This window comes from Jaculus jaculus, chromosome 15 (genome assembly GCF_020740685.1).
Source record: "Jaculus jaculus isolate mJacJac1 chromosome 15, mJacJac1.mat.Y.cur, whole genome shotgun sequence".
Lineage (NCBI taxonomy): Eukaryota > Metazoa > Chordata > Mammalia > Rodentia > Dipodidae > Jaculus > Jaculus jaculus.
The window spans coordinates 59,692,324-59,710,222 of NC_059116.1; the positions used below are offsets into that span (position 1 = coordinate 59,692,324).

General features: G+C 38.9%; 1 protein-coding gene across 1 annotated transcript in view; it reads right to left on the reverse strand.

Annotated features, from left to right (window-relative positions):
- Positions 1-17,899, reverse strand: part of Malrd1 (MAM and LDL receptor class A domain containing 1) — a 771,085-nt gene that overhangs the window by 133,030 nt on the left and 620,156 nt on the right. The window contains exons 34-35 of the mRNA XM_045134762.1: positions 15,777-16,040; positions 2,707-2,832 (exon numbers count right to left, since the gene is read on the reverse strand). Coding sequence (XP_044990697.1) covers positions 2,707-2,832; positions 15,777-16,040 — 390 coding nt within the window. The remainder of the gene's footprint in view (positions 1-2,706; positions 2,833-15,776; positions 16,041-17,899) is intronic.

A 17,899-nucleotide genomic window follows, 5' to 3' on the forward strand; every position in this document is an offset into this window, starting at 1 on the left:
GCCATCATCATTGTCATCCATAAATTATAAAAATATCTGTAATGTACCCTCCTATAATTTTATGCCTTAGTGTCACTTTTAAATCCTTCTTCAGTGTAAGGGAATCACAATTATAGTAGTTAGCATGAACCTTATTTGCTACTACAACTAAAAGTAAACAGAACAAAACACTGCCAGTTTAAACTTAGCTAGGTCAATGCTGGCCGACAATTTTCTGTTGTATAAACAACCAGCAGTTGAAAATAATAAATCTAGTGTGCTGTGGGAACAGTTAGGAGTCACTGAAATGCTCGTAACCTATCTGAGCTTAAGAGTCTTGTTAATGACTTAAACCCAGGTGGGCGAGGCCAGATGCTCACCATCAGTTGTGCCACCACTCTATTGCCAGGGCTTGGTTCATCAGACTCTGTCAAAGGCTGACTTTAAAGGAAGACGGTATTATGAAAGAAAGAAGAAATGTGTGCTGTACGTTGTCAAGCCTGGAGCACTGGTCTGTCTTACAGACAGTCTCAGGAACAGAAGCATTGGCTTTATGGGGTCTGATTAACAAGCCAAAAAGCCAAAACATAAACAAAGAGCAGACCATGATGGGATTTCTCTCTGAAGGCTGTTTCACTCATTCTTTGTTTCACTCTAACCCGATAGCTGGGTCAGTGTGACCTGCACTTTGTGAAAGAGTGTGAGTGATGGGTGTTTGACGGAAATTAAGTGACAAGAATGTCTTTCACTCCATGTGAGTGGCAAGTCTTCTTGCTGACTTGTTTTTAAAGGTAAATTATGTCAAAGCAGACAAGAAACCACAACATGTATGAATTTGTGCTCATCAGGTCGGTTTGTAGGAAATTTCACCTTTAAGTAAACATAAGTGGAATAGCCTAACAATTTCAAATACTGGAAGTATCTCATTTAAAGCTTTCTTACACTTTATTTTCTGTTATTATTTTTCTGCAGTTGGTTTGGCTATGCAGCCTTGGTTGTCTGCAAACTTGCAATTCCTCTGTCTCTAGTGGCACATGCTGCATTTGTAGCCCTGTGGCTACAAAGGGCACCTTACCTGAAGTCTAAGCATGCTTAGAAACAGTGCAGAGAAGCATGACTTTCGTATGTGTTCTTTGCATATCTTGGGGGAACATATCTGCTAACTTATTCATTTCCTATTGCACTTATAAAAATGTAGAAGCAGTGGTCTGTGAAGCCTAAGGACCCAGGTTCAATTCCCCAGGGCCCACATAAGCCAGATACACAAGGTGACTCGTGTCTGGAGTTTGTTTGCAATGGCTGGAGGCCCTGTAATACCCATTTTCTTTCTCTCTCTATCTGACTCTCTCTTTCTTAAATAAATAATTATTTTTGAATTTAGGAGTATAATAACAACCTTTTGCAGTACTATGATTTGATCATGATATTGCCATTTAGTTCAAAATATCTTTTTTATTTGAAAGATAAAAATATACTCTTGTCTACATTTGACATAGGTACTTCTAATTTATTTAGAAAATATAATTGAATATATGTTTTATTTTTATTTGTTTAATTGCAAGCAAAATGTGAGAAAGACAAGATAAGAATGGACACACCAGGGCCTAGTTATTCTGTGAATGAACTCCAGACACATACCACTTTGTGAATCTGCCTTTATATGGATAGTGGAAAATCAAACACAGGCTGTTAGGCTCTGCAAGCAAATTCCCTTAACCACTGAACCATCCTTCCAGTTCCTATATATATATATATATATATATATATATATATATATATATATACACACACACATATATATATACTATTACTGACTTATATTCCTTTTATAATATTTATTTATGTGTTTTTTGTGTGTGCTATCACTGTCACTTTAAAGAAAACATATTTATTTGCAAGGAGAGACAGGGAGACTATGAGCATCCCAGAGCCTCTAGCCACTGCAAACTCCAGATGAATATACCACTTGGTGCATCTGGCTTTGGTCCTGGGGAATCAAACTTGGGTCATTAGGCTTTGTAAGCAAGCACCTTAACCACTCACTGAGCCATCTCTCCAGACCCATCATATTACTTTTTGGTTGTGACAGATTTGACCTTAACTATTATTTCAGATATTTCCAGCATGAAATAAAACTGCAGTTATTCAGGAGTCATGTTAACAATGGGCTAAATGTTAGGGAATTTCAGAGCAGTTGTGATGCACGTAAGTACATTGATATACATTCCAGCTTTCATATTGTACCAATGCCCTGAGTTCAGAAGAAAGGCGGCTATCAGAAAATCAACCTAAAATGCAACATACTTAATTAAATGTATATGTTTCCATGCAAAAACTTACAAAAAAGTAGGGATAACTGCAGTAGGATCAGATACAATTTCTTAAAAATAGTAACATTAGACTGTATATGGTTTTCTTATTATAAAGCCCAATCAATTTTATAGACTATTCACTGCTAATGACCTTCAATTAGATTATATCAAATTAAAATTGCATATTAATTTAATTTATTTAGTGAATATTGTATAGATTAAGCAAGCATCTATCATTCCACTTATTTATAAAGGCTTTTAAAGATAAATTAGCAATTAGTATCACCATTCCTACTGCCCCCAAATTAATCAGAAATTCAATTGTGCAGTACTTATTATTTAGATTATTTGGCATTTAATATTTTATCAACTGCAGGTTATGCCAGAGCTTCATATGTGAGTAGAAATGGAATACCTGAGCAGCTTGACTCATCAAGTTGAAAGTCCATGCAGTGGACTACGCCATCACAGCGTTGGTGGGTTGGGATGCAGTTGTTAGAAGTTAGGCACACAAGAGTTCCAGTAGGGCAGCTCTTATTGGCTATTAAGAAAGAACAATGTTCATTGTGGCAAGTATGCCATTTTTAAATGAATTTCTTATAGTGAGATGATTATTGTCACATATTATTTTCTCACATTTATTTTACAAGACAGTTCCTTTGAATAATGTTTAGATTGACTTGAAATTTTCAGCAAAAGTTAAAAAAAAAAATATTGGTGGAATCATCTCCCAAATAATCATTCTTCTGGATTGAATATTATCTCTGCCCCCCAAAATACTAAAATCATAATCCCCTATTGAATTGTATATGTAGATAGAACCTTAAAGGAAATAATACAACTTAATTGAGATCTCAGGGTAAGGTGCTAATCCAATATTACTAATGTCCTTAAGACAAAAGAGGATGCAACTTGTTTGACCACTTTCCAACTAGAGTAAAAGCCATAGGTCACTGGCTACCTGTTGGATCTGAGGAGTCAGTGAAGCTCAGTGTGTATTCATGTGCCTCTATGACACTGCTACCCCACATCACAGAAGCAAAGTAGAATTTCTAGAGTTCCTTATTGTTGTTATAAGAAGAACTTGGCCTGACTTCAAAGGCTTAGTATATTAAAAGGTTAGAGATATTATGCCCATGGGAACTTGGTTGTCCTGGACAAATTTAAGTATTGGTTATCAAGAGGAACACCCACAACCAGGAAAGCTTGGATTCCTGTGATTCTTGGAGAGGGAATTTTCTGGGTGTGAAACAGCAGAACTCAAAAAGACAAACTTTTTGAAGATTAAAGTGAAATAACCCAGAGAAGTGGGTGTGGTATCACACACCTTTATCCCAGTACTCCGGAGGCAGAGGTAGAAGGGTCACTGTGGTTCAAGGCCACCCTGAGAATTCATATGAGTTTCAGGTCAGCCTGAGTTAGAGCAAGACTCTATTTCTAAAAACAAAATAAAAACAACAACAAAAACAAAAAGACACAAAAAGATCAATTATAGCCAATTCTTAAAAAAAAATTGGCTCTGCAGTGTGGTACAGGGTAAAAATTGGCCTTGTGGTGGGGTGTAGGGTAAAAGTTTGCATTGAAGTGGGGTGTAGGGTAAAAAAAAGAAAAAAATTGGTTTTTTTTTGAGTGCTTTATGTAAGTTGAAATGGTGTAAACACAAGGACTCTAACTTGTTTATAAGCTTAAGCAGGAAAATCAATAGCAATTGCTATTTAGAGGCCTTTTACTCGAGCAAAGATAAATGTTCTAGTTATCATAATGTTTAGACAAATTTTTAGTGAGTTCAACATTTTAAAATAATGCTTATATAGTACTGACCTACCTTTAAAAATGTAATATTTTGTCTATGGCCATGCCACTCTGAACGTACCTGAATTTGTCTGAAAATGTAACATTTTATAAGATGAAGTGATGTTTGAACTAAAGTCACCTTTCTCAAAAATAACCATATCTTATTTTATTTGACAAGAGTGTGTCAGGTCTATGTAGCCCAGGACAGCTTGGACTTTGTGAACTTCCTGCTTCATCTTTCAGAGTACTAGGATTACAGCAATGTGCCAATATACCTTTCTTAAGCACGGTCAATTATATCATATGATAGAACAAGAAAAATAGGAAGATTCTCTCACTGATAGTTATGTATTATTTTAGGAAGGTTTAAAAATTCCCTTAAATGTTATACTCTGGCAGAAGTCAGTGGCCTACTCATAGCACATTAGCTGAGAGTGGATATATAAGTGAGAAAGAGGGAGAGAGAGAGAGAATGGATACGCCACTGATAGCACATAAGCTGAGAGTGTATATATAAGTGAGAGAGAGGGAGGGAGAGAGAGAGAAAATGGATATGCCAGGGCCTCCAACCACTGCAAATGAACTCCAATTGCACACACCACTTTGTGCATCTGGCTTTTGCATTCCTGGGGAATCACACCTGGGTCCTCTGACTTTACAGACAAGCACCATGAAGCCATCTCCCCAGCCTAAACTGAGAATATATTGAGGCACTGTTTATCAGAGAAATGGTATGCAGAGCAAAGCCAAAGAAGATAACACCAGATGGGTCTTTATTATTTCTTATTTATAGGCCAAAGAATATGAAAATATGGACCAGTTGTTAGAAATTGGAGTCAAAGAGGAGAATGAATAAACAAGTTAAGGAAAGGAAGAGGAAAGAAAAGATTGTTAGCAATACGTGGGTATAGTTGGCTCAGAGGAATAATATTCTAAAGCACAGTTGAATAACTATGGATAACAATAATTATTTCAAAATAGCTACTAGAGAAGCTTTTAAATGTTTTCAACACATAGACTTGCTGCATGTGTTAAGTGATGCGTATGCAATTGTTCTGATCTGATTGCCATACATTGTAGAGATACGTTGAAATGCCACAGTGTACCCCATGGATACGCACAAGTGCTAAAATGTTATGTGGCCTTTGATTAAGCCAAAGGATTCATCTATGCTGAATTAACAACTGCTTTCCCCTGAGCTGCTGCCCATGCTACCCACTGACTAGATACAGCCATACACTGCAAGGTATGGGTCAGCCTTCCATGCCCAGTGCAGGACTCAGAGGTGGAGTATTCACCAGAAGTGCATGCAATGTTCCATCCATCAGACACTATTGGAAGCAGAGTGGCTAGCCCACTTCTCATCAGTTGTTGGTGGGCTCCATGAAAACAGTCTCACTCTTGGTGACTGCAATGGATCACCCTCCTAAGACTTGTTGGCTAGTATGTTAGCAATGATCTCATCTTCCTGTGATTCTGTTTAATGCCATTTGATGGTCAGTCCTCTGAAGGATGGTACTTCTTAAATATTGTCCCTCAGCTTATTCACCATTAAAGGATTAGTAATTAGATCTATTTTACAGAAGCCTTTGAAGAATACATAAAGTCAAGTACATAATGCATACGTGATAAATAATTATCATTATCCTTTATTAATTCATAGTTTTCTGAAACATAAAACTGATAATATATTTAAATGACAGCAATGATTAGACTTAGTTCAATAAGACTGTGTATTTAAGAGCTTGTAAAAAGTCCCAGTACTCTGCTGTCAGAAATATTGGTTTCTAGGCTAAAGATGGATTAGTGGCTAAGGTGCTTGTCTGCAAAGTTAAAGGACCTAGGTTTATTCCCCAGGACCCACATAAACCAGATGCACAAGGTGGTGAATGTGGCTAGAGTTTGTTTGCAGTGACTGGAGGTCCTGGCGTACTCATTTTCTCTATTTCTATCTGCCTCTCTCTCATAAATAAACAAAAAGTAAAGCCTCTTAAAAAAATAAAAAAGAAAGAAATATTGACGTTCTTATCAAGCACGATGGTGCACACCTTTAGTCCTAGCACTCCAGATGCTGGAAGAAGGACTGCTATGGATTTGAGTCCACCCTGAGACTAATTCCAGGTTAGCCGGGGTACAATGAAACCCTACCTTGAAAAAAAAAATAACAACAAAGAAAAGAAATATTAATGTTCTGACATACACAGAAAGACCTCCCATAGACATGCATTCATTGCTAACAAGCCCATGGATTTTTATTTTAATACAAGAGCTTAGTCATGAATGCTTTAGTTATTTATTATTTTTTCTCCCCTCTCTCCATCTCTAAAGGTCTTCTTCTCTTTTTCCCTCTATCTCTCAGGACTGAACCCAAGACCACCCACATGCTAGGCAAACGCTCAACCACTGAACTACACTTCCCCAGCTCTACATATGCAGCAATAATAATCCATAAAGGGATACATCTTTTAGAATTGCATTTACAATTTATTTGTACTTACTTCTAAAAGGAAATCTATTAACATTAATGTAATATTTATAAAAAAGTCACATAAACTAAAACTAAGTATACTCACAAAAATATTGTCTATATATATTATATATTACATATTTTGCATTATATATATGTATATGTATATACACATACAGATTAAGATAACTGGCATGCATTCATTCCTTACAAATAGCTTTGCATCTTATAAGAAATGGAGGATTTCCTATTTCCTAGTTTATTTGGTTTTCAGTATATCTTTTCAATGTGTATTATATAAAGAACAAGCCTTTCAGGCAGCTTAAAGATCCTTTCTCTGGGAAGCATAGCCAGATCCATAGTACGGTTCCAGCTTGGTTTCCCAGGGTTCTTAAACAAACCTTCCTTTTCATGCTGATGGACTCTTCAAATGTAGGATTGGTTTCTGCTTTGGCAAATGAATTTTCTCTGGAAACATTACAATTAAAAAAATATTTTAATATTCTACTCTCACTGTATCTTTTTAGATATCCCTTCATGAAAATATTTCATCACTTTTTTAAAACAGTGTAAAAACTATACAAATGTTTTATTTTCCTAATATCAGTAAACATATCTGTACACGAACAGAAGCCTAGTGAAACTAATTCATGAAAATGAAGGATACTAGAAGGCCCAAGGAGTGCCTGGGTGAATCTGCTGAAGAACGGGACCCAAGGAGCTTTCAGCGTGGTCCTGGAAGTCCTTGAGAGAGGGTCTGCCGCAATGCTAGCTCCAGGATGATTTGTTGAAGATTGGTTTTGCATGAGTAATTTTCTTTTCTCTTTGACCGGTTCTGCCAAGATTGCAACTGTATTTTTGTTTTAAAAATCTTGTCCTGAAGAATTTGCTGCCATCTTCCTATTTTCTGTTTCAATTATATGTTGTGGCAACTGGTCACCACTTTACAATCATCAGGGAGTGGCTGGCCCCCGGGAGGCCCCTCTGGCAGGTCTCAGTCCAGGGGGGGCGACCACTCACAGCCGGGCTGCGGCACCCAAGCCGCCACACTGCACCTTCCCCTGGTTCATTACCTTTGAGACAGTGTCCCTTGGTAGCCGGGGCTAATCTGGAGCTCATCGCTCATCGTGAGAACTCTTGTGTTTCATAATTCGTATCTATAGTAGTGCTTTGCAACTAAGTTTGGTCCTACCACATTTATTTTATTATTACTTTGTACTATTATTTATGGCTGTATTTTTTGTTGTTTTATTTTGCTTTCTCATTTTAAAATTTCCATCCTTATACTCTGCATTACAAGTTCTAAACAAAGCAACATACATATCGTGGAAACTCAATAATAGCTATTGGTGTAAATTAATATTCTAGCACCTTTGGAAGACTTGCTCAATATAGAATATTGCTTAAATTTTTCAAAGCCAGAAATTTTGTCAATTGAGTTAAATAAACTATCATTTTTCATGTCTAAGTTTACAATAAATTTTGAAGAGAAATTCTCAAAACTAAATGGTATGAAGCACTTTAAATAGTTGCTCCTAGATCATTGAATTTCCTGAGGAAAATATTGTTTGACACAATTGATAAACCTATGCATGGGGATATTTATTTGGGGGGCATAAAAATTATTAGTTTGCCTTGAAAAGGTTATGATTTTTGATCTTGTAATACAAGAGACTTCACTTACTAAACATTTTTGAAGTTTTTTTTTAACAGGATTGGAATAAAATGTTCAAAAAAGATATTATGTATGATGCTACTAGTTAGATGAAATAAAGACAGACCTGTTCTTGTTGAAGTTGGATTAAGTTCCAGAAAGCAATGTCTGTTCAATTCTGCCTTTGACGTACCTCTTCAGGAACTCTATGATTCAGCAGAACATGTATAGAAAGGAGTGTATATCAATATTGCTATTGTTCAGTGCTTTTGAACACTATCCATGCTTTCTGAAAAAAATGGAGCAGTGAGTTCATGGTATAGCATACTGTCACTGCTCCAGGCATGTAAGAGTGCCAGGTAGAAAGACACTAAATAAGAAGGCTGAAGGAAAAGGTCAACATTTCATGGACTGTACTAAAACAACCTAGAATGACAGCATCCCATGCCAAGGGCCCACACTCATGGTATAAAGCCAGTACAAACCAAGCGTTATTGGTTTACAGGAAGCCGGATTCCTAAGAGGCTTGGAGAAGAAAGAAATAGCATGAGAATTCAGTTTCAGGACTAAGAACTATGTTTTCTATTTTGAACAGCAGATGTAATTAAACTAATGCAGAATTATATCCAAAGGAGTAGAAGAGTTTGTAGAGCTTTTGGATTCATTTGTTGTTAGGTTGCTCTTGATAGAGATCTTCAGACCAAAGGATAGTCTTTGATACCTGTTTGTTTTGTCAAATTTTTAGGCTCACCTGTGTTTTCATTGCTCCCTTCTATCTATGGCCAGGATATGTAATAGACACTTGAAAAACAGCAGGTGCAAAAGATCACTTTGACCTTTGTGCTATTTATTTTTGTTTTTAACTTTTGACAACCTTAATATATTAACAAGATGTAATTTCATCGCAATTTCCTCCAATTACCTTCATTTATCCACCCCTTTCTACCCTCTTACACCAGACCCTTCCTCCTTGTCCCTCTCTTATTTTGATGACTTTTTTGGCCTTCTTTCATCGCCCATGACAGTGTTGGTGAGCTCAGTGCTGCACTGGTCTTGTGGAGGTGACAGCAGCCACTAGGAGATTATGAAGCAACTTCCACTTCATGTCTGGAAAGTAACATCAGAAAGTACTCCTTCCCACCTCTAGCTCATATATTCTTTCTTCCCCCTCTTCTGCAATTTTCCCTGAGCCTTGAAAGATGTGATACAGGACTCTCATTCAGTACTGAACACTCAAGAATGACTGATTCCCAGCACTTCGAAGAGTTTTGAGTCTCACCAATAGTCAATACCATCTGCAAAAATTATCGTTGGTAACCAAAGGTAAGAGCAATGGGCATAAGCAAAATGAAGTGCAATTTGGTAGACACAGCATATCCATTTAAGCATGCAATAGAAGTGACTTCTCCTCTAGGGTCTATGATCTTCCTAGCCATAGACTTTTGACCAGGTTGTCAGTACCACACATGAATTCCCTCCCATGGAGCAGCCTCCGATCCAATCCCAAAGCACTTTGCTTCCCCTCCTCGGCTCCTCCCTTCAGTTACGCCACTGTTGCACCAGTGAGCACAACTTGCTTGGCCGATTGGCTTCACAGCACACAGAATGGATGCTCCACTGGGTAAAACTGTTGATATCATTTGTCCCCCAGTAGCCTGCTTTCCAGAGCTGTGATAGCTAGTTATCCCAGGAGCTCTCCACTCAGTTACAGATTGATTTCTTAGTATCCTGTGACTGATGCACATGGTGTTTTCAGCAATACAATCTTACTCTTACTTTATACTATTTCTTAGAGGGAGAAGATAAAATTTTCACAAGACACTTTGTATACTAGATGAGTCAAAGAGATGTTGAGACTACAATAACACTGTACAGATATCTTTGAAATCACCCCACATAACTCATTCACATTTTCAGTTTTCTTTGTTGGTAATTCTAGTACACAAACATCTGTCCAGAGTGTTTCTAGATGAGAAAGTATGGTCTTTAACATTGTTTCCTTATGGGGACACCTTTTCCTGGTAAAACCTACACTGTACTTTGCTTCTATTACTCCATTTTTACATCAATTTAATCTTTGGATCCAGAGGAGAACCCTGAGAGGCTAGGGATGGGATTTTTCTGACTCTATAACCATGTCTTCTCAATATTCTTCAATATTTGATTTGAAAAATTAGATTTTAAAATAACATGCAAAGAATTGTGTTTTCTCATGGCATTTTAAAATATTGTTCCTATTTTTCCCCATCTCCTGTGGCCCTCCTTCACTTATTTCCTTTCATATCATCAATATTTGATATTTCTTAACTGTCCTAAGGTGCTCTTTTTCATCTATTACATTTTCCTCTATTTCATGTCATCTACTTTCACTTAATCACTTTTCATATGTGGATTTCAAGTACCTATGACTTGTATTTCTCTCCTTGTTTCCATGTGTCCACTTGCAAACACATTCTGGATGTTTCCATGTATATATGTCACAGGTGCCCAGGAACAGCAGTTAAAATGTCAGAGTCTTGCCCTAAAATGTCTTGTTCCTTCTATTCTCCCAGCTCTCACCGTGACACATTGGGTGTCCTGATGACCAAATAGGATACTTGAAAGTCTTCCTGAATTCCTTTCTCTTCCTTATTTCCTAATAGTATCTTAAGTCTATTCATAATGCTTACTACACACTACCATCTAATACCTTCTGTATATTGGAAATGCAATATTTCCAAATGAGACCCTTTAGATTCAAATCAACTCAGATAGTGCTTAACTACAGCCATGCATCTCAGGCATGATGAGCAAGGACTCTTCCAGATAGGCTCCTGGTATCCCTCCAGAATTTGTCTACATTTCTCACCACAAGCTTCACTCAAGTAATACAAAACATAGCCAGGCATGGTGGAGCATGCCTTTAATCCCAGCACTTGGGAGGCAGAGGTAGGAGGATTGCCATGAGTTCGAGGCCACCTTGAGACTACAGAGTGAATTCCAGGTCAGCCTGAGCTAGAGTGAGACCCTACCTCAAGGAAAAATAAAGAAATACAATATATATATATATATATATATATATATATATATATATATATATATATATATATGTGGTGGTTTGATTCAGGTGTCCCCCATAAACTTAGGTGTTCTGAATGCTAGCTCCCCAGCTGATGGAGATTTGGGAATTAATGCCTCCTGGAGGGAGTGTATTGTTGGGGGCGGGCTTATGGCTTTATAGCCAGTTTCCCCATGCCAGTGTTTGGCACACCCTCCTGTTGCTGTGGTCCATCTTATGTTGGGCAGGGGGTGATGTCCACCCTCTGCTCATGCCATCGTTTTCCCCTGCCATCGTGGAGCTTCCCCTTGAGCCTGTAAGCCAAAATAAAACTCTTTTTCCCAGAAGCTGCTCTTGGTTGGGTGATTTCTACCAGCAATGCGACCCGGACTGCAACAGTAAAGTGGTACCGAGGAGTGGGGTTGCTGCTAGACACCTGACTGTGTGGCTTTGGCCTTTTGGAGCTGATTTTCAAGAGGAATGTGGAAGGAGTTGAAACCTTGGCCTAAGAGATGCCTTGCAGTGCTGTAAGTACAGCTTAAAGAACTATTCTGGTCTGAGCTCCAAGACCTGAATGCAGTAAGAACTATGGACTGTGAGGTTTGGCTTATGAGGGTGAGAAAGAGCTGTGCCTGGACTGGGCTAGCAGTTTGTGTGAGAAGCTTGCTCTTGTGCCCGTGTCCTGAGAAGTTGTGCAGGGTTGCTTTGCGTAGAAATGAACTGGTGTGAGCAGAGGGATATGGCACAGAAAGAAAAATCTTTGGGTGAACTCTTGCCCGTTCAGCTGCAACTGAGAGATTACAACCTTTGAGACTGGGCTAGCTGACCTGCGCTGGGGCAACAAGAAGAATGTAGACTCTTTTGAAAGGGCCTGAGTGCTCAAGGAGTGTCCTGTTCTTCAAAGTCTGCTTTAATCCCCCCTGGATTAACAAATTGGCACCTACCTGGTATCATGGAGTATAAAATGCTGGAAAGAGGGTCATTGAGTTTGCAACACGGTCTTGTGTTTTGGAAATGGCCATGGGCAGTGTGAAGCGGGTTTGCTGGTTGCCTGCATAGAGACCCCATGGGGCCATGAGGATGAACCGTGGCTTGCAGTGGAGACCCAGTGGAGATGCCGGGACCATGAGATGGCTGCCGAGGAGCTGCCGGCCCCGATGAAGTTTCCCAGGACTGTGAGTAGCCTAGCTGGAGGGGCGGAATTGGAATGCCAGAGACTTGTTGCTGGTTAGAATTATCGGACTTGAAGATTTGTCACTGGCTAGAGTTGCTGGACTTGAAGCTACAGAGTTTGATGTTTGCCCTGGTTGTTTTAAATCTTGTATTGGTTGAATGTTTCTTTGCTATGCCCAATGCCATCTATTGCAGTGTGAATATTTATTCTGTGCCATTCTGGGTTTTTTGAGGTTATATTTTGGTATTATGGCTCAGTTAAAAGATCTTAAACTATGGGGATGTATGAACATCATTGAGATTGATAAAAACTATGGGGACTTTTAAAGTCAGACTGAATGCATTGTATTTTACATCATGTATGGATATCAGTTTATGGGGGCCAGGGGCGGAATGTGGTGGTTTGATTCAGGTGTCCCCCATAAACTTAGGTGTTCTGAATGCTAGCTCCCCAGCTGATGGAGATTTGGGAATTAATGCCTCCTGGAGGGAGTGTATTGTTGGGGGCGGGCTTATGGCTTTATAGCCAGTTTCCCCATGCCAGTGTTTGGCACACCCTCCTGTTGCTGTGGTCCATCTTATGTTGGGCAGGGGGTGATGTCCACCCTCTGCTCATGCCATCGTTTTCCCCTGCCATCGTGGAGCTTCCCCTTGAGCCTGTAAGCCAAAATAAAACTCTTTTTCCCAGAAGCTGCTCTTGGTTGGGTGATTTCTACCAGCAATGCGAACCGGACTGCAACAATATATATTCACTCAAATACTCTCTTGTCTTAAGATTTCTTCACTTTAATCTATCATTGTAATATCACATCTTTTTTTATCTGTTTGGCTCCTTCTTGGTAAAACATGGAGACTGAAGAACCAGTTCTTCAGAGGAACTAAGAGAAAGGAATTCAGAAAGACTCTGGCAGCCCATTACTGAACTCATTACATGGATAATGAAAGTTAAAACAGCAGAGCACCCTGTGCTCAGAATAGCCGTATGTGTATCCCTGTCCCTGAACTCATTGTTTGCACTGATTGGTTTCCTTCACCACTATATAATGTGCTCTACAGTGCTATATGACCTGAGTCACTGATGCCTTGTATGTTATGTGTTACCATTTCTTTTTTTGCGGGGGGGGGGGGGGGCTGTTAAAGTTAGGGTCTCACTTTAGCCCAGGCTGACCTGGAATTCATTATGTAGTCTCAGGGTGGCCTTGAACTCATGGTGATCTGCCTACCTCTGCTTCCCTAATGCTGGGATTAAAGGTGTGTGCCACTACGCCTGGTCCAATTGTGTTTTTGCAAATATATTTTATTTATTTATTTATTTGAGAGAGGGAAAGTGGAAGAGAGAGAGAGAAAGAAAGAGAAAGAGAAAGAGAGAGAGAGAGAGAGAGAGAGAGAGAGAGAGAAAGAAAGAGAAAGAGAAAGAGAGAGAGAGAGAGAGAGAGAGAGAGAGAGAGAGAGAGAGAATGGGTGCACCAGCGCTTCCAGCCACTGCAAATGAACTCCATCTGGCTTACATGGGTCCTGGAGAATTGAACTGGGATCCTTTGGCTTTGCAAGCAAATGCCTTAACCACTAAGCAATCTCTCCAATTGTGTTTTTAACAAAGATCTGTGAATGAATGATCTGAGTTTAAAATGCTATGCTACATTAATAGGGGAGCAAATCATTATTTCTTTAGATGCTTAGTTGAACTGTGGCCATGAAGTGCTTTAATTCTGTAATTTTGCATTTTGTCCTCACTGGGGTTTAAGAAGGAAATTTCATATAAATAACTAGTTAGCCTCTAAATTTCTAATGGATGCCTGAAATTGTGAGGGCTCAGTACTTTCCTAAGCTTCTTTTAAATAGCATTCTTATTTGAAGCCAAACACCATGGGACTATATTGAGCATAATATTATTTCTGTCAGCCAAATTACATTACAGCCTTGATGGGAACAGGTTTCTCCTTTTGATTCATTTCCATTTGCTTACTTTACCTCAAAGAAAACATCATAAGAACTGACAAGTTTTTTTTTTTTTTAATCACAGAGAGAATATACAAGTGGAAATAGAAAGATGGAAAAAATCACCATGTCTCAACCAGGACAAAATTTTCACTAATTTAAGGCAAATAACATCTAAAAATCCAAAAGTTGCTCAACTTTCTCATTCATTTTATTAAGCTCCTCCTCCCCAATGATCCTTAAATTTCCAGATGCCCAACTATATTTCTTTCTTTGTTTCCTTTTTATAGTTATATCCCAATATGATTTTCAGGAGCTCAAATGCATGATCATGTGTGTTTTCTGGACTCTAATTGCTATTGCCCTCACTTTAACTGCAACACAGTGTAACAAAGTAAAAAACCAGGGCTGGAGAGATGGCTTAGCGGTTAAGCGCTTGCCTGAGAAGCCTAAGGACCCCGGTTCGAGGCTCGGTTCCCCAGGTCCCACGTTAGCCAGATGCACAAGGGAGCGCACGCGTCTGGAGTTCATTTGCAGAGGCTGGAAGCCCTGGCACGCCCATTCTCTCTCTCCCCCTCTATCTGTCTTTCTCTCTGTGTCTGTCGCTCTCAAATTAAAAAAACAAAACAAACAAACAAAAAAAAAAAACAGGCAAACAAATAGGTGATATGTTGGTGGCTTCATGGTTACACACTCACTGTTAAAAATGTGTGATTTCTTCTTAATGAACATTTTTCCTAGCTGGGTGTAGTGGCACATTGCTATGAGTTCAAGTCCACTCTGAGACTACATAGTGAATTCTAGGCTAGCCTGGGCCAGAGTGAGTCCCTATTTTGAACCCCCCTCCCCCCCAAAAGAAAACTTAGGAGCTGCTGAATTCAGGGCTTGGGATTTGTAGGTCTGTCCTCAAATTCCTCTGGCAGTCCATTAAGTTAAATAAGCAGCACACAGTATCTTCCCCAGGGTGTACAGGTAGCCCATGCCTTTAGGATTTAAAACACTATGAGCTTTCAGTGACAAAACATCTACCCAAGTAATTATTCATTCTCAGACTCTAATACATGCTTACATAAATCACTGTATGTTTCCAGACATTGACTTGAACCTCTTTATGAACATTTCAGGAGGGAATAAATTATAAGTGTAATTTTCACTGGACCTTATTAAGATAACAAATATAATGACCTTGGGCTAAATTAAAAAAAGGAAATAAGAGAAGCTTAATGAAAATTAGTACAGCCTCAAATAAAGTGCTTCCAGAAATGGCAAGCAAGAACTACATGGTGTGTGTGGAAACATGACACTTCAAAGCACTTTTACTGATAATATGCTTATTGAAAGACTCGACAGAATTCTATCTGTCAAGATCACTCTTTCATTTCCAAGTAGAATTTCTTACTTGAATTAGTAAAAATAACTCACAGCATCTGGATTCATCTTCCTGAAATGGGCAGTCGGCCACTCCGTCACATAGGAGGAGGGATGGGATGCAGTGGTTTGCTGAGCACCAGAATTCTGTGTCACTGCAGAGCTGAGGAGAGGGGCTGGGAGAGCAGTCCATTTCATCAGACCCATCTGGGCAGTCTTCCCGTCCATCACACTTTCCAGAGGCAGGGACACACTGCAGTGTGTACACACAAGTAAACTGATCATCCTCACAGAGGGGCGGCTGAGGCGGCACAGGACCTGTTCAAAGCAAGACAGGTCCTACTGGCATAAGAAGCATTTCCCCATGTCCATTATCCAAGGCACATCATGCTTATATAAATATTTTAACAGTTTTGTAATTTGATTAAATTAATTTTTTAGGAAACCTGATACAAAACATTCACATGTGATTAAATGGTTTATCTTAAATAGATTTCAGAAGCTACTTTCTTTAATAAGAACATTATTAACATTAAAGTGATATTTTCTTCTTTTAAAATATTTTATTTTTTTGCTACCCTTTTTTTTTTTTTTTTTTCCGAGGTAGGGTCTCACTCTGGCTCAGGCTGACCTGGAATTAACTAGGTAGTCTCAGGGTGGCCTTGAACTCATGGCAATCCTCCTACCTCTGCCTCCCGAGTGCTGGGATTAAAAGCGTGCGCCACCACGCCCGGCTAAAATATTTTATTTTTATTTATTTATTTGAGGGAGGGTGGAAGAGAGATGGGGGGGGAGAGACAGAAAGAGAGAGAGAGAGAGAAAGAGAGAGAGAGAGAGAGAGAGAGAGAGCACTCCAGGGTATCCAGCCACTGCAAACGAACTTCAGACACATGCACCACCTTGTGCATCTGGCTTATGTGTGTTCTACAGATTCAAACCTGGGTCCTTTGCCTTTGCATGGCAAGAGCCTTAATCACTAAACCATCTCTCTAGCCCCAAAGTGATATTTTCCAATGAAGGAAGAATCTTTTATTTGCTTGTCTTAAATTTGACCAGGAAATCAAATTTGAGAAAAAATTTAGGGAAGATAAACTTGGAATTTCAGGATTTAAGGTTTTTATTTTTATTTTTTGATTGACTCAGAATATGCTGTATTAACTGTCTCAGTGGCCGTCACTGGAAGTGTAAGTCCTCAGACTCTGGCCTGGATGGAGCTCACCCACACGGCTGAGGTCTTCCTCCTGTGGCATTTGTTCTCAGCTCAGCCACCTGCCCCGTCAAACCTACCTCTTTTACTCAGCTGTAGGAATGTTGCCGGGAGAAAAATCCAAGAATTTTCTAAGTAGGAATCTGCCTCAGAGTTGACTTCCTAGGAAACCTGATCTTAAGCATATCCAATCATAAAAGTTTATCTTGTTTTAAATTAAATCCCCTTAGAATTGCTTCTCAAGTGGCCCACTGAGAAATTTCTGATAGAGGAGGACCATGAATTTTTGCTGTTTATGAGAGTAAAGGTAGGCCTTAGGGTAGAAACACTTCTATGTGAGCACAATATTTCCTTTAAGTCTTGTTTTATCCTAATGAAAATTCTGTATTTTACTAAAAACATATTCATGCTTCCCTCAGTGTTCAAGTAAAGTTAAACTCCTGAAAGGTATATTGCATTCATCTTTTTTAAATTTACAATATTTTATTTATTTATTTATTTTAAAGAGAGAGGAAGAGAGAAACACAGAGAGAGAAAGACAGAGAGAGAGAGAGAGAGAGAGAGGGAGAGAGAGAGAGAGAGAGAGAGAGAGAGAGAGAGAGAGAGAGAGAGAATATGGATGTGCCAGGGCCTCTGGGAACTGCAAATGCACTCTAGATGTATGTACCACTTTGTGCATCTGGCTTACATGGGTACTGGGAAATTGAACCTGGGTCCGGAGGCTTTACAGGCAAGTACCTTAACCACAAATCTGTCTCTCCAGCCCACATTTATCTTTTGACTTAAATTCAGTCTTTTTGCAAATTCTCTCTTTAGGACATTAGGACATCTAGGAATGCTTTCCTAAAATTTCAATTTCAATTGATTTATTATAGGGTGTGGCTTATGGAACTATTTAATAGTTAAAGGTAAAGATTCTCATCTAATACTAAAAATATGAATAATATTAACTCATATCTTTTTGCATGTT